The sequence below is a fragment of the Mastigoproctus giganteus genome, chromosome 6 (genome assembly GCF_048544385.1).
Source record: "Mastigoproctus giganteus isolate SK-2022 chromosome 6, ASM4854438v1, whole genome shotgun sequence".
Taxonomy (NCBI): Eukaryota; Metazoa; Arthropoda; class Arachnida; order Uropygi; family Thelyphonidae; genus Mastigoproctus; species Mastigoproctus giganteus.
The window spans coordinates 122379754-122404545 of NC_143580.1; the positions used below are offsets into that span (position 1 = coordinate 122379754).

At 37.8% G+C, this 24792-nt stretch overlaps 1 protein-coding gene across 1 annotated transcript in view; it reads right to left on the reverse strand.

The window, feature by feature from the left end:
• LOC150084551 (potassium voltage-gated channel subfamily KQT member 1-like) overlaps nt 1-24792 on the reverse strand; it is a 475214-nt gene that overhangs the window by 78587 nt on the left and 371835 nt on the right. The window contains exon 17 of the mRNA XM_090376281.1: nt 10021-10116. Within this exon, the coding sequence (XP_090232407.1) occupies nt 10021-10116 (96 nt within the window). The remainder of the gene's footprint in view (nt 1-10020; nt 10117-24792) is intronic.

The window sequence follows — 24792 nt, forward strand, 5'->3', positions numbered from 1 at the left end:
TTAGGTTGTCAAAAGAAATGGGTACATGTACAAATCTAACATGGCAAAGGTCATGTTAGATTTGTACATTGCAGCCCACCCCATCTCTTCCATCATGCAGTATGACTGATGTCTTTGAGGTTATGATGGATATCCTGGTGAGATCCAATATTACTTATTTTTTGAGGTGAGGATACAGCTCTAAAATGGTGTTCCTAGGCTGGCTACTAGATAGTCCACAGGACTGAACCTATTGGTAACTCTTTAGGAGGCTTCTGGATGAGCTAGTGTATAATCTCACTGGAGGGAGTCTGAGTAGTGTGAATGCAGGAGAGGGATTGTCTAGGCCACATTATGTCAAGGAGCTGAGTATACATTCTTGCCTTGTGTGTGTGGCATACACATGGCAAGAATGTATACTCAGCTCCTTGCCACATGTATGGCATAACCAAGAATTTCATTACTTCATACAGTATGTCTCCCCCCACCTTTTCTCACTACCTCATGAATTTTCAAACTAATAGAACAAACTTATCTGCGAAAAGATCTAAACCTCCCAAATGCTTCCTTGGTCATTTCACAAATATATGTGATCTCAGTTCCAATCTCAATGATGTCCATTTCTACTTACAGTCTGCCAGACCCATGTACTTATTCTGACAGAATCCCAATTGTTGGTTAATTCAATGACTGTTCATCTCAGTTATCCAACTTATTTGCTGTATGATTCATTTTGTTTCAAAGATGGTACTTGGGCATATGTCCACTCTGATATTCCCACCAGACACTTAGAAATTTGGAATCTCCTCTTTTTTATCTTCTTTGGCTTAAAATCTCTCTCTCTACCACATTCTATCAAATTCATCTGCTGCCTTTGTCATTCTCCCAACTCCAGTAATCACTTGGAACTTTTTAGCACTTTTTTGCTTCGAAACTTGACTTTCTATAGTCCAATTTTCTTAATAGTGAGGTTTTCCTTGGTGATTTTAACGTTCACAACTCCAGCTGGCTTCCATTTTCGAGTTACACAGACCCACCTAGTTGAGATGCTGAAGCTTTTGCTATTACTAATGGCCTCACACAGATTGTTCATTTACCTACCAGAATGCCAGACAATCCTAACCACACAGCTAATACGCTTGATCTTTTTTTCACAAACGACCATTCTAAGTACACGGTAAAGGTGAGTGGTCCTCTAGGTTCCTCAGATCACAATTTGGTGATGGTCTCTTTTCCGATGGAGCCTTTCTCTCAAGGCCATTTTTCAACCTCGTGTTGTTTGGCATTACAAGAATGCAAAATGGGATGATCTGTGATATTTCTTTTCTTTGGTCAGATTGCTGTTTCAAATCTTCTGATGTCAATGTTTGCTCAGATTGTGTCAGTGAAATTATTCTTGTAAATAAATCCTTTATACCAACACAACACCTTAAAATCTAGTCCTTTATCTAAACCTTGGTTTTCTGATAAATGTGCTAAGGCTGTTCACGATAAGAACGTTGCATATTGCAATTGGTGTGTATATCCAAATCTCCAGATTCATTGCAACAATTGTAATGCAGTTATTAATCAGTTCAAACTAGATTTCAATCAGACTAAGGGTAGAAAACTTACTTCTTGTCCAAATGGCAGTTGAGCATTCTGGTCTCTTGCCAGAACTATTGACCGCAACTTTTGCACATCTTTGTTCCCATCTCTGTCAAAACCAGATGATACTATTCCCACTTTAGCCAAAGATACAGCTGACCTGCTACCATCCTATTTTTTTTCCAACTCGTGTATTGATGATCTTGGTAATACACCTCCTACCATTCCCAGTACACTCCATTCACTCCTCCTGTGGTCTTCTGTCAAAAGGATGTCAGAAGGATTCTGAACAATCCTTGATTCTAAGAAAGCTCCAGGTCCTGATGGTATTTTTCAACTTGTCAAAACCTGTGCTTCCGAGCTTACTCCTGTTCTGTGTTGCCTTTTTCACTTTCTTATTCCAAAGGTGTTTTCCCTTCTGCTTGGAAATTTGCTCATATCCAGCCAATTCCTAAAAAGGGTGACAAATCCCTTCAATCTAGTTATCATCCCACTGCACTTATAATTTTTTTAAAGTAACAGGGATATCAATTAACCAATGGCACAAACTATCTAGAAACCTTCCATCTGATCAATGATCGCAAGTATGGCTTCTGTCAGTATCATTCAACTGGTGATATTCTGGCTTATGTTATCCATCTACTGACAAATTCAATGAAAATGTTTAGTGAAACTCAAGCAGTTGCTCTTGACATTTCAATTGCTTTTGTTTGCCAACTTTTTGTTTGTAATTGTGTATCCAGTTTTCTCTCTGACCGTTCACTGCAAACGATGATAGATGGTTCTCTGACCTGATTTCTCCACTAATGCTGGTGATCCCGAAGGTTCCGTTTTTTTCGCCCACTCTTTTCCTCTTGTATATTAATCACCTTCTTTCATTGACTGCAAATTCTATCCATAGTTTTGCAGAGAAACCTTTCCCTGCACAAACAGTTCAACTTCTCGAATATCCACTACCAATTCCTTAAATGCTGATCTCCAGATAATTCTCCAGTAGAGCAAAGATAATGTAGTTGATTTCAATCCTTCTAAAACTCAGTCCTAATAACATTAGGCCTCAAAGACCAGTGTCTCCCTTATTACCACTCTCTGTCTTCTCCCACTCAACAATCCTTTTATCCATAACATTAAATTCACCTTAATGCAACATTGGTGCAATTTGTACAGCAGTCTTTAATATGCAACAGAATCAATATCTTTCCTGAAATCCAAGTACATGATATCAGAATCATTTTTGGCATCCAGTTTCTTTGTTACTGCATCATAGTACCCTATAAATTGGTCAGACAAGATTCCCCCATAAAAAATACATGCTGCAACTGAAGTATAACCATGCTCCTGTCTAGATAGTCCTGCGTTACTTCTTTAACCAGTTAACCAGTGACACCATTAAACAAAAGTTAACCTAACAAATCAGTAATTACTCATGTCAACCTTTGTCTCCTTTTGTGAAATGGGAATACATTTGCACATTTCCAGCTTACATGGACCTAATCCAAATCTCATAATTATGGCAAAGAGTTTGCTTACCTCCCTTAATATAATTGTATTGCAAGCCATCCATCCCAGTGCCTTTCTTGTGTTTAACTTGAACAATTTCTCATCCACATTCCTCTCAGTTATCACAAAATCAATTAGCTTCCTGTTAGGGTTTGATAAACTTCTGGCATTCTCTTCCTTAAATAATTCTTCATGCTTGAATGTAAATGCAAAATACCTAGTCAGTTTGTCAGCAATCTGAGCATGATCATCAACGGTTTAACCATCAATATCATGTGCATCAATGTGATTTGATTCATTGCCTTCCTTCTAGTGTTTACATTAGTAAAGAAGTCGTTGTTTTTTTTTTTTTTTTTTTTTTTTTTTGAATCCTTTCCTAAAGACTTCCTATAATCTGCCTTGGCTTGCCTAACCTCCTTTGTGACTTGATTGCAGACAAGTTTATTGTCTTAGGCTTCGGTATCTATCACCTGATAATTTATATGCATCCTATGCATTTTTCTTCTCTTCCACCAATATCACTAGTTCATCTGAATCCATTTATTTCTAAGTCTTGAACAGTATTTTTTCAGTTGGTATGAAACCTTAACAGCTTCTATGACTATTTCCCCTGAATGATTCCCATTTAGAATTTGCTGTTGGTAACATCACCAGTTGGACCCACTGTATAGAATTTAAAAACTGTCTGAGGCCACTGCAGTCACCTTTATGAAAGTAAAAGCCTTTTCTCTTACCCTTGATGGTAGTGATATCTTTAAGTAAATCCCACCTCAATACACTTTGATCACTGCCACCTAGTGGTTCTTTTATCTGCATATTCTTAATAGATTTGATAATAGAGAGCTATTAAGTGCTCGATAGTTCCTATATTCTATTATATTATGAAATCAACAGGGATTACCTTTATTTTTGATATAGGATGCTTCTTTTCCACCCAACTCTCCTAGTCCAACGTGCTAACAATTCTTTTGAAGGCATTTTATAAAATATGTGAAACATCTTTCCCACTGTCAGAATAGTAGTGTTCCAGACCTCTCGGTCTCAATATTGAGCCCTCAATCCAACTTCTATCTACAAACACCATACCTCTGCCAGCAAGGAAAACATTATGTAGATTGACATTAAAATTAAAATTTAAAGGTCTAAAATGCTTAACGAATATGGAGTGATTATTCTCTTCGAAGAGAATAATCACTAGTATGTGTATATAACCAACCCACAAGTTCCAATCAATATCTGGAAAGTTAAAATCCCCATTATAAGATATTCTCTGATTTACTGGTCTACTCTATTTCTTTGAACAGTTATTTGTTATATGCACTACAATCATTATGCCTCTAACACATGCCTACTCTCATTTTTGTTTGCTAATATCACATCAAACGGATTCATCATTGCACTGGCCACACATGTCAGCTGCATGCACTGCCTTAGATTTTATGTGCTTCTTAACTAAGAATTGCATAAAATCTAAGGCAGTACATCTAGTTGACATGGGTGGCCAGTGCAACGATGTGCTCTACTATCCTTTCTATACACGTTGTACTCTCCATATTGAAATTCTGCATCCCATATATATCTCAGTGATGCCATATCTCTGATATCCCCACAATGTCTGCATTTGATGTCGTAACCAACACTTCAAATTCACAAATTTATTTACTATGCTTTTAAAATTGGTGTTTGGTGTACATGCACATATACATGCATCTGTTCTTACTCTTAGTTACCCTAACACAGCTGATGTATTTACTTGTTCCACGAGAATTCCCCCCTCCCACAGGCCTTGAAATCCCTGACAACTTGTTTTCCAATAAGAGCAGTGAGTGCAAGAATTACTTTCACTTCTGCCCATGTTAATCTATTAGTCTGCACATCACTCCCAAAGATAGCAGTTTCTGTCCCACCTAACACTGCCTCGATAGCATCACCAAATATTCTTGCACCCTTTCTATTTAAGTGCATTCCATGCCCTGTAAAAAAAAAACAACAGTCTCTCCTGTTTATCAAGCACAGACCCACAGACCATGCTGCAAAAAATTCTACTCCATGAGCCTTGGATAGTCTCTTCCAGGCCAAATTGATTGACGAGGCCCACATCACATACCTCCTATCATGTCTGGGCAGAATTGCAGACACTTTCAGTTTAACCCCAACTTTCAACTTTTTCTCAATATTGCCTTGTATTGTTAAGTCCTCCAATATCCTACTCTTAATATCATTAACGCCAATATGTACAACAGCATCACCTTTTACCCCTGACAGACATACCTTGGTCCTATTTCACCTATTTTTTTTTTTTTTTTGACAATATACTTCCCAATTGCCTGACAGTAGAGTCACCATCAATAATTATCTCCTGTGGGACAGTGCATTTTGCCTTGGGGATGGCTAATGTGTTGCCTGATACATTAGTGTAAGCTCTGGTGTTAAGGTGGGTAGTGACAGCATGATGAGCACTCAGCTTAATTCCTTTAAAGGCATCCACTCTGTTCTTCAAGCTCTCATAAATGTCTAATTTCCTCACACTCTTTGCACCAAATGAACACAGAGAGAGAGAGAGAGAGAGAGAGAGAGAGAGAGAGAGAGAGAGAGAGAGAGAGAGAGAGATCCTCCTTGGCTACATCATGTTCCATTTCAGAGAGCTCCACAAACATCAAACAGGTAGCACATTTTTTAAGGTCATGCTTCATAGGAGAATTGCCTGCTTCCGTTTTTCCCTGAGCCAGAGTACTTCCCGTTCTTCCCTGAGCCACTTCTGCTACTTTGAGCGCTCTGCTTTGCTACTCTAGTCTGAGGCTTGATTTCCATTTAAATTCAATTTAATTGAGAATACTACACTAAATCCATATTATATTAGAAAGTTTACATTATTATATATTATGCTATACCGTTACATTCATAAAGTTATAAATTAGTTATAATAGAAATAAAATTATTTGGTAATGCCAACCTATGTGATTAGAACTTGCAAGCTACCTATTTACCACTCTAAAAACACTACAATTCCACTACCATGCACTACACTTATGAGATATAATATTTGTGCCAAATCATTGATACAGAAGTTCTAAGAATATTAAGTAAATTTATAATAGCTAGACGGCCTCCGTAGCCAAGTGGTCAGGAGCTGGAGTGCAGTAGCACACGCTCTTTGAGTAGACCAGGGTTCAAGCCCGACTGCTGAATACGGTCGATCTGCCAACCCGCACTGGCCCATCGTGGCAGATTATGGTCCATTTCCCTCAGCATGAATTGTTGAGGAGGCTTCCATCCTGCAGTGGGTTGATAATGGCTGCACTTTACTTTACTTTATCTCTAGCTAAATTTAAAAATAAGCTAACTATTATTAACGGACTATTAAAACTATTTATCGAACCCAATTTCATATGTCAATTAGGGAAAAAATATAAAAATTTTTCAAAAAACATATCAGTTTCCAAGAACTCAAAATTTTTCAACTGCACAGTTTATATCTTTGAACTAGATTCCTATCAAGGAAGGCTTCAGTTTTACAAATTGCACCATGTGTAAACTAGCACCTGTAAGGAGATCTAATTGAGATGTTCAATGCTTTTAACAGATTGAGTAAGCTAAATGCTGATGGCATCCCTACTCTTGTTGAGACAACATACGAGAAGGGATATAAATTTAAATGGAGAAAAGATGGTTGTAGGATAGATATGTGTAAATTTGCTTTCGGCCAGCAGGTAGCTGATTGTTGGAAAAAAAAAAATTCAATTTGGCATTATGGAAGTAGGTAATAGGAATAAATTAAGGAAGAACTAGAAAAATTATTATAGATGATGGACATGTGGGGAAATTTTTTTTTTGATGTATAAGACTGCTTCCTTGCATCATTCGCTACTACTAATACCAATATTTGCCATTATATTAATGAAGAACTACATGTTCAATGCTCTCCAACCCTCTAACTCATATAAAATTTTTTCTCCCACTCCCCAGAGAAATCAAAAATGCACTTTCAAAAAAAAAAAAATAAAAAAAATAAAAAGGTGGTTGATACAACACTTTCAGTATGATTTTCATAATAAGGCATAAAAGTACACCAAAATCATCTAACTTTACATTATGGAGAAAATCTGTTGTACAGCATTTGGCAGTCTTCAAAAGGTCATATGAATGTAACACCTTAAATTGATATAACAGCCACAAAGAAGGAAGGGAAAGAAGTTACAGAGGATTTAGTAAAAATAAAAATGACAAAGCATGAAGGTGCAACAAACACAGTCAAAAGAAAAATTAGAACTACAGCATTATTTAACGATGGGAAGACTGAACACAAAAATGGAAAAGCAGCAGAATTTTAAAAATAGTCTAAAAACATAACACAATTCAGATTTAAATTACTGTTTTAACCAGACAAACAGGAAACAAATATTGTAGTGGAACACTTTAATAAACTAAAGTAAGAAAACTAATTAGTACAGAAGCTTTGAAATCAAGGAGATTCTTCTTCAGCTGCTAATATGTTATTACGAAAGAATGCCCGGTCATGGTCATGTGAGGTAAAGTGTGGCACAAGTGCAAGCAACAATTACTGGTTGGAGTTAGACATTTGTAGTTGTGATTGCAAGTGTGTACACGGGGTGCATGCCAATGTTCATCACACCGGAGGATAACAGCCTCCATAACAGGAAGAATATGTTCTCCTTTACTGCAGTTTAAAGCACCATGGCAATGTGATATGTGGAGCGATTCAAGCCACAATTGTTGGTGGCAATTTTGCGAGTGGTCGATGACTTCGACATCTCAGCGTGGGTCAAGATCATGCTGAGATGACCAATAATGCTCTGAGATCCAGTCTCTGAGTCTTCTGTTAGATTCTCCAATGTAACAACCACTGCAGTCACGGCAGGAAATGTGATACACTGAGCCGCTCTGTAACAAGGATGGGATTGGCTTTTTCACTCTTGAGAGGAGGGATCGCAATTTTCTGCCAGGTAGTTTTAAACATTTTACTCAGTGGGCACGTAGGATTTTAGAGTGGCGTTGCGATATGCCAGGGTAATAGGGGATAAAGGTGGTAGAGATTGTGTTATTGTTGTGGGAGGCCCTAGGGTGTGCTGCGAGCTCACAGACCAGCAGATCACACTTGTCTAGGGCACAGATAGGGTAGCCGCACTTGGACAGATCCATCTTTATTCTCATAACGTCTTTCGTCTGTGGAACTGGAATGGGTCTAGGCATGGGCGAAAAGGGCAAGTGCGATACCTGAGTAGCTGGCTGTGGGCATGTGCTGATCTATAGTTGGTGAATTGGCCAGCACACATTGGTTTATGGTAGACAATGGTTCTTAAATAATTGCCCTCGTGCCAGATTAGAACATCCAGAAAGGAGAGGGCATTGTCCAAATCCAGCTCAATGGTGAACTGCATAAAGGGCAACAGAGAGTCGAGGCATTGCAGACGTCGGTTTTCAGAGCCCCAGGCAATGATTACAAACACATCATGGATGCAGCAGCAGCACCAGAAGGTGATTGGATCTGCTGAGTTCAAGAATGCGTGCCCCTCCAGCTCTTCAATGGCAATAGTCATCACGACAAAGCTGATGGGGACACCCATGGCTGTGCCATGGACCTGCCTAAACAGGGACTCACCGAACATGACCACACTGCCTGGCACATGTGATGGTTTGTTGAACTGGGACTGAAGTGAACAGAGACATTACATCAAACGAGGCCATGACTTGATCTTCAGAGATGGTAAGGTTTGAAATCAGGCATAAGAACTTACCACTGTTCGTGACTGTGCAGTCGGTGTTGCCTACAAGAGGTGACAGCAGTCCGGTGACAAACTTCGATAGTTCATTGTGGGAGGCCCTAGGGCCTCTCACAATGATAACATGATCTTGACCGCCTTTATCCCCTATTACCCTGGTGTATCGCAATGCCACTCTAAAATCCAATGTGCCCACCGGTTAAAATGTTTACAACTACCTGGTAGAAAACTGCAATCCTGCCACTCGAGAGTGAAAATGCCAATCCCCTTCCTGTTACGGAGCGGCTTGGTGTATCACATTTCCTGCCGTGACTGCAGTGGATGTTACTTTGGAGAATCTAACAGAAGACTTCGAGACCGGATTTCAGAGCATGAGAGGGCAATCCGGTCTGCTGATTCAGAGCACTTGGCGGTCGCAGAGCATCATTTCTCATTTCAGCACAATCTTGATCCATGCTGAGACGTCGAAGTCACTGACTACTCGCAAAATTACCACCAACGATTGTGGCTAGAATCGCTCCACATATCATGTTGCCATGGTGCTTTAAACTACAATAAAGAACATATTCATCCTATTATGGAGGCTGTTATCCTCCAGTGTGATGAATGTTGGCATGCACCCCACGTACATACTTGCAATCACAGCCACAAATGTCTAACTCCGACCAGTAATTGTTGTTTACACTCGTGCCACGCTTTACCTCACATGACCATGACTGGGCTTTTTTTTTTTTTGGTAATAAAGTATAATCAGCTGAAGAAGAAGAATCTCCTTGAATTGAAAGCTTCTGTACTAATCTGTTTTCCATTTGTCTGGTTAAAACAGTAATTTAAATCTTATCATGAATACTGGATTCCGAGGCCTATTTAATGTCATGACATAATTCTTTAGCCAATTATACACTGCTCTGAGTATTTCAACAATTATGTACAGAACGTTTGGATCATCTGTTAACACAGGTGTTAGTAATATTCACATGTTTGTATTTCTTTCTTTAAAATGTGTCATATTTGCCATTTATCTGCTTTTCTAACAAAATCTAGCATTTCCATGATAAAATAATTGAATTTTTTTTTTTTTTCATTTTTCTCTGAAACAAAATATTTGAAAGCAATTTAGTATAAATTTTGTTCTGAAATTCAAAGTATTACTTAAAAACTTTGCTATTCTTTCAAATATAATGGATCAAGCAAGAAAAAATTACAGTCATACAGTTTCTTCAACTGCTTGTGAATGCCCATGAAATTTGTCAACAAGGCTATTTAATGTGCAGAGGACAGTGTCAATTTTCTTTTCCATTGCCATTAACTGGATAAAACAAAACAGAAAAAATATTTAAACAAATCAGTGATAATTTATATATATAATTAATCAAGTATTCAACAGGAAAGAAAGTAATCAAAGTTTTTTAAGTCAATACTAACTGTAAGAACAAAATAAAAGATCTTATGATTTGAAAAGTGGGGGGAACATTTTTGGTCCTCAAAATCAGGGCCTGACAAATTTGGCTGCCAGGTCACCATGGCAATTAAGAAATCCAGCCACTAGTATTTTAGAGGCAATTCTAGCAGCTGTGAAGTTGATGTCGAAGATACTGATGCTGTGATCTGTATCATATGACTTTTTACAAAGTTATAGTATTATGGCTAACCTATTAACAGCATTATGTTACAGAAGAAATTTTATTGGTTGAGAGAACATGACAAAGAATAACAGTCCCCAGAAAATCATATCCAGCTTCTGTTAGGATAGGGCAAATGCTTGGCTACCTGATAGCATTTCATAATCAGTTTTATTACAACTGTTTGTTTTTTTTCTGCTACAGAAAAATTAATTATTTAAAATGATTTAAATTTATAAAAGAGATATGGTAGTAGTTAAATACAGCAATTTTAAAACTACAATATGGAGGGTTGATTTAGCCTTTTTGATAATGATTTTGACAGTCCTTTAAAACTACAAAATTCCGTGCCGTTGCCACCGGTTGTGTTCTATTTGTTTTTCCTGCTAGTGGACTATCGCACGGCATCGCAATTTCCATTGAAGTAAAGCACGCTGCAAAACTGCCAAGTCGATCTTGTCCCATTCCTGCTGGCAGACTTTCCACAAACCTTCAACAGTTCTGGGGTGGTGGCGGCTTCCGAGAGCACTTTTCAAAAGTCCAAATGTGCAAAAATCCATGGATGCGACGTCAGGTGATTTAACAGGTATATCTTCAAACGGGATCAAACGAATACCTATCGCCGCTTTCATTCTTCACAAAAAAGCATGGGTGGAACGTGACGTTTGGCTGGATGCCTTATCCTGGAGCACCCAGACCTTTTCAGCGTCAGAACCGTACAATGTGGGTATTTCATGTTAGCGACTTCATGCAACTCAAATTTGCCGCTACAACAAAAACCGGCTACAACCATAAAATCTCGGCCAAAACTTTCCTTGCGCTGACGCTCCCATGGTTGGAAAGGCCTTGTCACCCTGTGGATGGTAATAAATTGCCCAAATTTTGTTGTAATTGGAGAGGTATACCCACGCTTCATCCAATGTTGCTACGAATTTCACCTTTCAGCTGCCAGATATTTTTCGTAGAGTTTTTGAGCATTGCCCCGCCGCTCTGCAATGTGCCTTGCTCCTAGGTAGTGTATGCGGGCCTTGTGCTTCTCCAGTTGCAAATTTTCATTGATTATGCGACAAACAGTTGACTGGAAGGTTCCCACATGTGACTCTATAGCTCTTTGGGTTTTTGGATTTTCACCGACAATGAGCAACTGCACTTTTTGTACTACCTCCCTCGTTCGACTTGGAGCAGGCTGCAGTTTCTTCGGTGTTTTCTGCCCATTTGCAGCAGCTTCGCAGAATTTTCCTTTGCCATTCAAAACCTTATGGATACCAAAGTTCGATACACTAAATTTTTTCGACTTGTACCTATCAATAATTTTCGCATAACTGTACCCTTCTTCGGAAAGTGCGGTTATGCAACCTTCCAATCATGGGTCCAATTTCCAAGGCATGTCGACATTAACAACTGATGCACCTGTTGATAAGGTTTAGGACTGAACCTGCACGAAAAAAAAATCTACATTGCTGCCGTACATCACAAGCAGGGTTAATGTCAACATTGTTATCAAAAGGCTGAATCTACCCTCCATATTTGCACTGTGGTCATGCAGTGGACGCTGCTATATCAGACAAAACTATGGAGGGGGGATAGAACAGGGCTGTTTTTGGTTCTTATGCCCTAGGTATTATATCAGAATATTAATCATTTGTGTTAAATCTTAATTTTTTGTTTTTAAAGAAATTCATAAGTGTTTCTACGTACAAGTTTGTGCAAATGCATCATATTAGTACACAGCTAAACTCTGAATTAGAAAATTTTTGCAAAGGCAGCATCCTTTAAGTTATATCTCATATTGTGAATACCTTCACAACGAGTTGCCATGATATTGCACTACTTCGAATAAGTAACGCTTCACCAAAGGAGAAGACTGTTGTTACTTATTCTCAGTGGATAACACCACCCAGACGGCACCGTTTCAGGGCTATTTGGTCCTTCTTCGGTGGGTGGGTAGGTACGCTAGTGATGTAATGATGGCAAAATGGTTATGAAGTATAACTCCACAATATGAGAGATGCCCGATGGTGTATAAGATGAATTAAGACTAGCAGCTAAGTGTTTTTATAAAATTTGGTTTTGAAGTTATTTCCACAAGTTATTCCAGCACTAACTTATTCGCAATACAAATTTCTGATGTTAATGATTTTTCTAACAGAAAAAAACCAAAGAGAATTTATCTTTCTTCGGCTTTGGTTCCAGAACATAAACAGTTTCTTCATCCAGATAGCATAGCCCTGGGACATATGTTCTGGACCATCCAGTGAGAAACATTGCAAAATAGTATACTTAGATCAATTTATATAGAGTAAGCAACATTAGCATGATAAATATCAGCCTTAATTTAGGAGAAATGATACACCGAAAGAAAATATACATGTTCAATAATTTTTTCTTGTTTTTCATTGTTAACACATTATTATACCAAAAAAAAAAAAAAAAAATGTAAAAGTAATACAAATAATATGAATGAATTGCAATGAATTATGTTAAGAATGAGCTCCATTTATTTTGTCAGTTTCCTCTTTTTAAACATACAGGTTGTGATTAAAAAATTCAAAACAATATATAACAACAACACTACTATTAAAACATGTTTGTTAAAATATACTTGAGTAAAATAGGCAAATACACCAAATGTAGCGGCACCTCCGTAGCCAGGTTGGCAGGAGCAGAAGTGCGTAGCACACGCTTCTTGATCAGACCGGGGTTTGAGTCCGTGACCACCAAATACGGAGGATGCGGAAAGGTCAGGAAATGACCACCGCATATCCCCGGAGAAATATGGCCTTAGTTGCTAATGCTCCTAAAAACCAAATAACAACAACAACCTTCTGTAGCACATTAATAAAAAAAAAAAAAAACACCTGTGAGAAACTTTGGGTGGATTTATTAAAATAGTTTTAAAACTTCATTTTCATCTATAACAAGTAGCTGTACTTCATTTATTATTAAATCACCACTGATATTTTGCAGAAAAATTGATTTCTGGGTTTCAGATATCCAAAAGCAATTGCAATATATATGTAGCTGTCATTCATAACTAATCATTGCAGTTCCATGAAAAAGCTATTATTTTTATTTCCATGAAAAAGCAGTTATTTCAGCTGCTCAAAATAACCTGTACAACATTGTGTAACAAAATGTGACTTCAAGTTGATTTGCCATTGCTGCTACTTAATATTCGATTAGCAGCAATACAGGCTAATTTGAATCCCAAGTCAAAGATGAAAGACCTATTGTACTGTGACCTTTTAAAATAGTTGCTAATGATCCTAAAAAAAAAAAAAAAAAAAAAAAGACCACAACAGCTGATACTGTCAAAGAAACTCCAGGTGTGTTCGACCGTGTCTGCCAATCCATGCTGTGTCGCACATGCATCGCGTCTCATGGTGGAACCTTTGAGCATCTGTTGTAACATTGTGAAATGCATCCATCTCGTACTCCATTGCTAATATTATGTGAAATAAATGTTTACCACTAATTACTGTCTTGTGTAATTTCTGCTTCTTGTGCCTCTGCTACTACTTTCCCATGACGTTTCCGGTTATGGGTTCCTATGCGATTCACATTCCTTTAGATGTTTCTACCTCCCCTAAACGTTTGTACCAATATTTTTGAGACACCCTGTATTAAATACATGATATAAAAATTTATATTAGTGGAATTTTTTCTAAATTTCATGCATTAATCACCATGAGGCACAATAGTCATGTCACACACTGTTTAATTCCTTTGAACTCTGTGATACATCAGATGCATGCATCCATAAGGCCTGGGGAACCCAAATATGGATTTGCCCTGCAGTTACATGGAGCTAGTTATCTAATAGATAATTAAGCTGCTCTATTAAATGATCTTTTTTTATGCTACCTTTATTTTAATCTAGAGGGGGAACTATATGAGAGTTTTAAAAAAAGGAATGAAAATATAATAAAGTATTTCAAAATTATAAGAAACAATCCCATGTAATAAAAAAATTCTAAAAATTTATATAAAAATATTTATACTACAATTAAATGCTCAAATTATGTCTATGCTGAAATTACATGTCTATTAAACAAAAAATTTCATGTACTGTTTTTCTTTTTCAGTTTGCACTCTGAGAAAATTACTTCAAATTGTTGCCGTGCATTGTATCTAGTAGTCTAGAGAGCTCAATGAAAACTCATGAAAAATGGGCATCGTGATATCTGAGGTATAGTGTCTCACAAAAAAAAAAAAATAATAATAATAATAAATAAATAAATAAAATACCCTAAAGAAATAGTGATTTTTTTCCATTTCTGGAAAAAAATGCCCTAATTGGAGCCAGCTTAGAATGCAAAAGTAGGGGCAGTTGTCAAGGGTCCCATGCATTATAATTGATATTAATCCACCCCCCCCCAAAGTTTTCCTTACACAAATGAAATACTCAAAATTAATAAATGGTAAGCAGCCATAAAAACTGGTAACAAGTTTCTTCAGCTGCTCAGCAGAATATTTCATAAATAAACTTTTAGTTTACTCCAATGATTATTTATGAATGACAGCTATGTGATTGTGATTAATAATGTTATTTATTACCCCAATTACAATAGATCTTGGTTGTCCAGAGGCATATTAGCTGCAGTCTCTGGGCTTTAAGCTAGATAACAAAAATCTTTGACAAGATTTTCCTTTTTGGATTTCTCATAAATTGCTTTATGCCTACTAGTCTAGTCTACTCTAAACAAATTTTAGTACTTCAGTTTTACTACTGTGCAGTTAATTTTAACATTCTTCTTTGAGTTTTTATTTATTTTTAGAGTGTGTTTATCCATCTTAAAAAAAAAAGGATTTTTTCTATAGAACAAACACTTCATATCACCAACAAACATGAAAAGGTGCCTAATGTCAACTTATGAGAGTTTCTACTTGATTACATGGAATAACAAGGACATGGTTCTCCTGTTGACAAGATAATGTTTAAAATACATTTTTGGAAGGCAAACCAAGAAAAAAAAAAAGGATTTTGTTCTTTTCCTTTTCAAAAAATATGTTCTTATTAAATTAAATGTTGAATAGTGTCATGCTGTAGTATATTTTTATAAGTGCATTATGTAAATTAATATACATTTTGCCACATTTACAATAAAAAATGGTTTCAGTTATCCAGGCAAATTTATTTCACCACCCACCATGGATAATCAGGAGAATTTACTGTATAACTGCTGAGAGAAATATATGAAGGCTGTTCTTTTTTTTTTTTTTTATGAAAACCCCAAACACGAAAGGCATCAAAAACCTATAGTACTTAGTACCGTGCATGGGTTGAAGGAGAAGTATGGGGGGAGGGGGATGCCGGAAACTTTCTCTAGAGACTAAACACGGGGTTCACCACTTCAAGCCTCCAATAAGCAAAGTGATGGTATTTCACCGGTTGATGAAAGTCATCTACCACCTGAATTTCAATAAAGAGTGATCATAATTTTTCATGAAAACTGAACTGCTTGCTATTTCTAGTTGAGATGCAAATTTAAGACCAAGCTGCATCACATAGCAACTGCACAGTCGACTAGTCTGCACAATGTGACCATGGTAGTTCGTCAAGTTATGCCCATTCAGTTTTGCTTAAATAACAATGGATGTGATGTGAGTAACAGTATGCTGCTCTCAAATTTTGTTTCCATCTCAAGAAAACATCAGCGCAGCGTATGTAATGTTAAAAGACGCTTATGGTGAATCTATGCTTCCATATAGCATAGCTCGCAGGTGATTTAGAATGTTAAAGATGGATCTGATTCAATTACAAAAATCGGCAGTCCTGGAGCTCCAACCAGTGCTGTCACACAGAAACCAGAAACACTGCTTCCCTAATCATTGTATAACAGTAAGCAACTGGCAAATATGCTGAGAATATCGGTAGGAAGCACACATGGTATTCTCCATGATCATTTGCAAATGACCCGTGTTTGTGCATGCTGGGTTCCAAGACTGGGCTCACACCTGAGCATGAGAAAGTTTGCATGGAGGTTTGCCAGGAGCTACAACAGATGGTTACTTAAGATGGTGAGGTTCTGCACAAGGTGATAATGTTGGTTGAGATGTGGCTTCTTCATTTTGAAACAGAGAGTAACAAAGCTCTGTGTCTGGAAGTCTACATCACTGCTGCAGTCTCTCTTATTATTATTATTTTTCTGTCATTCAAAGAATGGCTTACCAGCATGTTGTGCAACATCATATGACTGTTACAGGACCTTACTACATACTTTGTGGGACCACAACTACACAGGTGGGTGGATGCTGCATCACGACAATGCAAGACCTCACATTGCTCATACTGTTGCGTACATAGCCAGCATTAATGTCAAACATGTTTCTCATCTGCCCAACAGCCATGACCTTGCACCCTCCTATCTCTTTTTTTTATTTCTAATGTTAGAGGAGGGGCTGCGAGGAAAATGTTTCCAGTTGCTAGAAGTTATAAAACCATTGTAGCATTTTGTGAAAAAAAAACCCAAAAAAAAAACCCCTTGTACTATTTCATTTCTCATTAGCTTTGCTATGGTTCCATTTGTATAGTTATGTATTGATGCCTGTTCAATTAAAACACATTTAAGGCTTTGAAAAAAAGTCACTTTTTTAGACACACATAAAACTGCTTTACTAATTACAAGGTAGTGCATGAAATGTTAACACATTTGCATCATCAATTAAAACTGAAGTATTAACTGAATTTTGTTTTAAAGTTGGTTTTAAAAATTTTTGTTTATACTCTGGCACGACAACCATGTCAGTAGAGTTTACAATAAATCGTTAATACAAATATTTATCGTATTTAGTAGTCACAGGCTTGAAACCCTGTCCACTCAAGGAACGCATGCTATGCACTCTCGCTCCTGACCACTGGGCTACATCTTAGTCTGCAGTAGTTTCTGAAAATTCACTAGAGAACAGCAATAAGTTATGGCACTCAATTATGCTTGTGAATCCCATGTACTGCCATTAGTAAACAAAATGGCAGAGAAGTTGTGCCTGAAAACTGAACAAAAGGCTTAAGTTGTTTAAAGGCTAATTTAAAGGCTTTAGCCAATAAAGGCTAAAGATTCTGTTGCCCAAAAGCTTCTTGCTAGCTTCATTAGAAAAGTAGCCACAGAGAAAAAATGAGCATGTCCATAACCCTGTAAAACCACAGTTTAATGGTACCTTCTTCAATGAAACTGCTAACTCACAGCATATGCTTCAGAACTGCTTCTTTCTGCAGCTCATGGCAATTCAGCTTCCCCTAGATACCCAGTGGTTTATGTAAGATGGTACCACATATAAGGAACGTCATGTGGATTTTTGCACACTGCTTTTGGCCTCTGCATATTGTCATGCCATTATCTTGATCATCACAACTTTTGGAATAATTTTTATTATTATCCCCACCCCCCATTTTATAGATTGCACTAGGAGAAGTCTATCTATCTAATACTAATTAGGATTCAAATGATTTTACAATAACAGAAAACAAGGGGAAAGATTTAAATATGGCAATTATAATAAGTACAGACATGACAGGAGGGCGGGAGGGAGGGAAAGAGTTATGCATTTAGTTAAGAAGCTCCTGTTCTAAAACAGTACAACTATTAGACACAGGCCAGTGTAACACTGGATCAGTCTGGTACGGCACAAACACTGGAAAAACTATGATTAGAACAGAACTCTGTTATAGGCCAAATGATGGGATTCTAAAATTCCAGATATTGATATTACCTCATGGGTTGCCAGCTCACTCAGTAGTAAAACAATTATTATTTTTTTTTAATAAAAACCACAAACACAAGAGGTATTAGAACCTATAGTACTTAATACTGTGCATGGGTTAGAGGTTGAGGACGAGAAAAGATATTTGTTGATATTAGACTTGAACTTCCGTAGATTGCAATTTTCAAGAAATACGTAAGAAGGAAGGTTGTTCCAGAAAACAGAAGTTGAATGAATAAATGAGAAATCAAAAAAGTTGGTTCTGTGAGTTTGAAGTTGGACAGTAAAAGGATGTTGACTGGTTGCAACACATGTTCAGACTGCTTTGAAAGAGAGCGGAAATTATAGAAGCCAATTCAGAAGAACAGTGTCCATGGAAGTATCTATAGAAAAGGCATGAAGCAGAAACAGAACATCTCTGAGACAGGGAGTGGAGAGACTGTTAGACATGAGTCATTAAATAACCTAACTGCCCTCTTTTGAATGGAATCGACAAGCCTGAGAGAGATGTGCAAATGTATCCCCAATTTGCAAAGGAGGTTCAAAGGGTGACACAAATAATTATAGACCTGTTAGTTTAGTTTCTGTTCTGAGGAAAATAATGTCACTGGTTAAAGAAGCATTGCAGGATCATCTAGACTAGCATTTCCCAAACTTTTTTTAGTCATGGAACACTTTTCATCTCACAATATATTTACGGGACACTTATGAAACACAAGTTTAGTGGGAGCCAAAGAACTGTTTGCTAATATTTTATTACATATGATGCACTGTGCATCAAGGGCATCTTTATTTCCAACACATGTAAAACTGAAATTCAAATAACTGTCATCATACTTTCGTTTCGGTCTTTTATTAGTTGGTTCCTGTTTTTTTCACTTCAGATTTTTGGGGAACAAAAGGCTGCGATTATTCATACTCACTTTGAAGTGTGACAATATTGTGTTAGTTTTCATCGAACACAGGTGTAATACGAGAATACTTACTTCTCATTTTAAAGTTCCTTTTTTAAACCACAAATGGTCATTTATTTTAATGATAATATTTTGAAATACTTATAATTATCAAAAATATTTATACAAGGAAGTGAATTTAGGGTAAAACTCCAGTCTTGGGTTCTAGTCCATATTTCAACAAAAGGACAATAACAAAGCAGCGATTGGTAGGTGCCACTCACTGCTTTCCCCACCCAATGTCCTCCTAAGTTGATATGACTAGGCTGTTTCCCCCCCCACCACTTGCCACTGTTTTTAAATAGGAAACTTGTTTTTTTTTTATTTTAAAACAGTGGGATGGGAAAGATAAACACCCTACTTAAGCTAAGCACCCCCTCCTCAATGACACAAAACAATCAGAAAGAAAATGTCTTCACAATAATCACCCAATCACTTCGTTCTACGACAACTCTGACTGCTTGGAGATAAATGGTACCAAAATAATGCATTTTAGCCAAGGTTAGTTATGATATTGGTTCGCTTCTCCCTCTCCTTCAACCTGTGTATTCCAGGCTCAATTGCATATGAATGGCATATTAGATCACTACATTCCTACTTTTTCATAGATGTCATTACTTCTACACATACTTCTCTATGCAAAAGCCCGCCAAAATAGTGTTCCACAGTTGATTTGATTATTAGTCTATGCCAGTATTTTAATAACAGAAAAAAAATAACATTAAAAATTATAATGACACAAAAGTGGTGTACTTGTAGCGTACACCACTTTTCTGGTGTACACTACAACTATGCAAAATTTATTTATTTATTTTTTAATTATGTCACACCAAACTGACTCAACATTGCATTGTCCACCAATGTCATTTGGATGCGCTTCCTTAGATTTTGTGTGTTTCTTAACTAACAGCACAACCCCTCTTTCCTTCCTGTCCTGTATATCCTTTCTGTACACATTGTACTCCTCAAATTCCAATTCTGCACTGCTTATATCTATGTGACACTGTATCTCTGATATCTCAACAATATCTGCCTTTGATGTCTTGACTAGCACTTCAAGCTCATCAAATGTATTAACTATTCTCCTAGCATTGGTGTATATGCAAGTATACATGCACCTGTTTCTACTCTTAATTACCCTAACACAGCCCATGTATTTATTTGTTCCACTATGACTTCCAACAGTCCTGGAAATCTCCATTGTTTTGCTTTTCATGCTGCTGCTCATTCTAATAGAAGCAGTGCAAGAATCACTTTTGCCTTTGCCTGAGGCCACTGTTAAGCTTTTAGTCTGTGTATTCCCCCCTAAGCTAGCAGTTTCCCATCTAACAATGCCTCAACAGCATCAGCAAATATTCTTGCATTCTCTATTTAAGTGTATCTCATCCCTGTAGAAGCAGTCTCTCCTGTCAATAAGCACAGATTAGGCTGAAAAAAATTCAACCACTTGAGCCTTGCACAATCTCTCCAGGGCCAAATTGATCGACAAGGCTCTCATTATATACTCCCTCCTATCGTGTCTGGGCAGAATTGCAGACACTTTCAAGTTCAACCCTAATTCACGGCTTTTTTTCAACAGTGACCTGTACTTGCTAAGTAATTCCGCCGGTCTCCTACTCTTAATATCATTAGTGCCAACGTGTACAACAATATCACCTTTTGCTCATGGCAGATATACCCTGGTCCTGTTCCACCTATCCTTCTTGCATAGTATATTCCCCGTCTCCCTGACAATAGTCACCAACAATAACTAGTTCCTGTGGGACCAGTGCATTCTGCCTTGGAGATTTCCTCTGTGTTGCCTGATGCACAGGAGTGAGCTCTGCCATTGAGCTGGGCAGCTGAGAGCTTGATGGGGCCCTCATATTAATTTCTTCGAGGGCATTTACCCTACACCTCAAGCTCTCATAGACGCCCATCAGAACGCTGAGTTGGCACTTAATTTCTTGACACTCTAGGTATCTAGCACACACACACACAAAGACATCCTCCTTGGCTAGATCATCTCCTGTTTTAGAAAGTTCAGCAAACATTTCACATTTCGCAAATTTTTTAAGACTGTGATTATTGGAGAATCGCCCCCTTCGTTTCTCCCTCGAGTCACAGCACTCTCACTAGTCTGTGAACTTTGCTTCGCAGTTCTAGTCTGAGTCCTGATTTCTGTTTAAATACAGTTTAATTAACAATGAAATTTAATAAGATTAATACACATTTTTGATTAATTGATGATAATATACTAAGCTAACAGATTCCTAATGCAATGCTTCATATTACGTTATCTAGTTGTACACTATACCTTACACTATCAGTCTGAGATACATATGTTACGTTATTTCTTATCGATTACAATACGATTGCTAGTTGAACAATACTGGCGCCAACCAGGAGTCGTAACTTCCAAAAATCACAAGTGAAATTCAAAATAAGAAGCTAATGAACGCTACTAAACCTATTTAATATTTTTGAAAAACACAATGTAGTATGTTAATTAACGAAGAATATGGTAAAACTATACTATAATAATTAATGATAGACACCAGCCAGGAATTAAACTAAAAATTTACTATACAATGAAATAATATACAATGAAATATGATGCAAATAAAATAAAACACTGATTAAATTATAGTTAAAATATAGTTAAAAACAATAAAATTAATTAAAATAAACTAGGTTAAAAGCGATAAAACAATACAATCTGGAGCTTTCGGAGAACTGCCGTCTCCTTCTTCAACAGCATACTACCAGTGCTAAAACACATCCTTAAGTAGCCGGTCCATGGCACTCATGCACGTGATCATCAGACACATGATCTACATTCTCCATGCGCGTATCGGAAATGGAAGTGGCTCGGGAGCGTGTCAAACAGAAACGGTCATCCCTTCTGAGGACAACTGCCTCAAACAGGGGGTGTAAACGGATCCCCCTGTCCCTATTAATAGTATTGTGACTGGATGAACCGATTCGCAAGCTCTCGAGCCACTTGCGTTCCCAAAATCCATGGGCGCGGTCGGTAATGACCGCGTCTTCAGGGGAGATCCGATGCTGCTTTTCCCAGAAATGCTCTGCCACAGCAGACCTCGCATAGTTAGCAGTCTTGATAGCGGTCGTGTGTTCCCCCAGACGGTCCTTTAAACGTCGGCCCGTTTCCCCCACATAACACTCCTCACAATCCGGGCACTTAATCTCGTAGACCACATTGCTAGTATGGTCCTGGGCTACGGGATCTTTAACTTGGGATATCACTGTGTGCAACCTCCGACCCGGAAGTTGCACACAGTACAGGGTGCGAGGTTAGCCTGTGCAGACATTGCTCCTTAAAGCTCTTCAAACAGAGAAGTTTTTCCTGATTTATTTTCTGCTTTATTAGTTTAAATTGTCATATTAACTTATTTTCTAGAGTAACTTTATATTCCTAGTTACGATACTTAGTTTAAAGTTTAACTTAGACAGAGATTTCGTAGATATTACTTACTATCGGTAACGGTATCAAATCCACGTGTCACAAATTGAACGAGAGGTCTTTTAACCAAATTTAGTCGATTTATTAACCAATTGTTATATCAAATTATCTTCTATAAGTAGATTATAGACCTAGTCAGGATCCTTAGTTTATTCTAAATTGAGATAGCGAGATTTCAAAGCTAATCAATACTTACGAGTCCGTAGAAATACTGTTCGTGAATTCCCGCCATTTTTACATGATAGCATAAGCTTAGTGTAGTATACTGCATAATATAATATTGTCAATTAATCAGTAAATCTATTAATCTTGATAAACTTTATTGTCAATTAAATTGTATTTTTAACTCTATATATATATAACGACTTAATCGTAACAAATAAGTAATACATAACTATAGTGGTACACGTGATACGGAAGTTGTATAAAGGGAACACTAGGTACCGAAAAAAAAAAAAAATATATATATATATATACAGTATAACATAACTGTTTTGGGATATAACTTAAGGATTTAATTTTTGTTTTAAATTTTATTGAATTAAATTGGAATCATGACTCTGACCAGAGCAGCAAAGCAAAAGGCTCAAGCTAATGGGAGTGCTGTGGTTCAGGGGAGAACTGAGGGGGGCAGTTGCCCTCTGAATCACAGTCTATTAAAATGCACTGTTTGCTTGATGTTTGCGGAGCAGTCGGGTACGGGACATGATACTGCCAAGGGGGATGTCTTTGTGTGTGCACGATGTAAGGAGTGCAAGGAAATCAGGCGACAACTCAGCGTTGTTATGGGCCTTTATGAGACCTTGAAGGACAGGGTGGATGCCCTCGAAGGAAATAAATTGAGGGGCCCATCAAGCTCTCAGCTGCCCACATCAACGCCAGAGCTTGCACTTGGTCATCAGGCAACACAGGGACAGCCCCCTAGGCAGAATGCGCTGGTCCCACAGGAACTAGTAGTTGTTGGTGACTCTATTGTCAGGGAAACGGGGAACATGCTTTGTAAAAAGGATAGGTGGAATAGGACCAGGGTATGTCTGCCAGGGGCAAAGGTTGATGACGTTGTAGAGCGGATATCATCTTTTAAGGGCACAAAAGGTGATATAGTTGTACACGTTGGCACTAATGATATTAAGAGTAGGAGACCGGCGGAATTACTTAGCAAGTACAGGTCACTGTTGAAAAAAAGCCGTGAATTAGGGTTGAACTTGAAAGTGTCTGCAATTCTGCCCAGACACGATAGGAGGGAGTATATGATGAGAGCCTTGTCGATCAATTCGGCCCTGGAGGGATTGTGCAAGGCTCAAGGGGTAGAATTTTTCTCAGCCTGGTCTGTGCTTGTTAAAAGGAGAGACTGCTTCTACAGGGATGGGATATACTTAAATAGAAAGGGTGCAAGAATTTTTGCTGATGCTGTCGAGGCAGTGTTAGGTGGGTCGGAAAACTGATAGTTGGGGGGGATACAAGGACTAATAGATTAACAGTAGCCACTGGCAGAGGTGGAAGTGATTCTTGCACTGCTTCTATTCAAATGAGCAGAAGTCTGAAAAACAAGATGCAGGATATTTCAGAGACTGCTGGTAGTCATTGCGTTACAAGTAAACACATGGGTTGTGTTAGGGTAGCTAAGAATAGAAACAGGTGCATGTATACCTGCGTGTACACCAATGCTAGGAGTTTGGTAAATAAATTTGATGAATTTGAGGTATTGCTCAAAACATCAAAGGCAGATATTGTTGGGATATCAGAGACTTGGTGTCACACAGATATAAGTAATGCGGAACTGGAATTTGGGGAATACAATGTATATAGAAAGGATAGACAGGACAGGAGGGGAGGAGGGGTTATGCTATTAATTAAGAAACACATAAAGTCAAAGGAAGTGAAGCCAGTTGACATCGATGGACAGGGCAGTGTCGAGTCAGTTTGGTGTGACATAAGCATAGGGAAATCAAAATTGAGAGTAGGAGTGTGCTATAGGCCTAATGACTCTGATGAGTATAATAATATATTGTACAGGGAAATAGTGTGGGCCAGTAAATCAGAGAGTCTTATAATGGGGGATTTTAATTTCCCAGATATTGACTGGAATTTGTGGGTTGGTCACTCGCACACTAGCAAGGCTTTTGTGGATTTATTGGATGATTGTTTTCTACATCAGCATGTTCGTGAGGCAACAAGAGGGAGCAATACTCTTGATCTGATTATCAGTAGTGATTCTTCATGCATTAAGAACCTGCAGATAAATG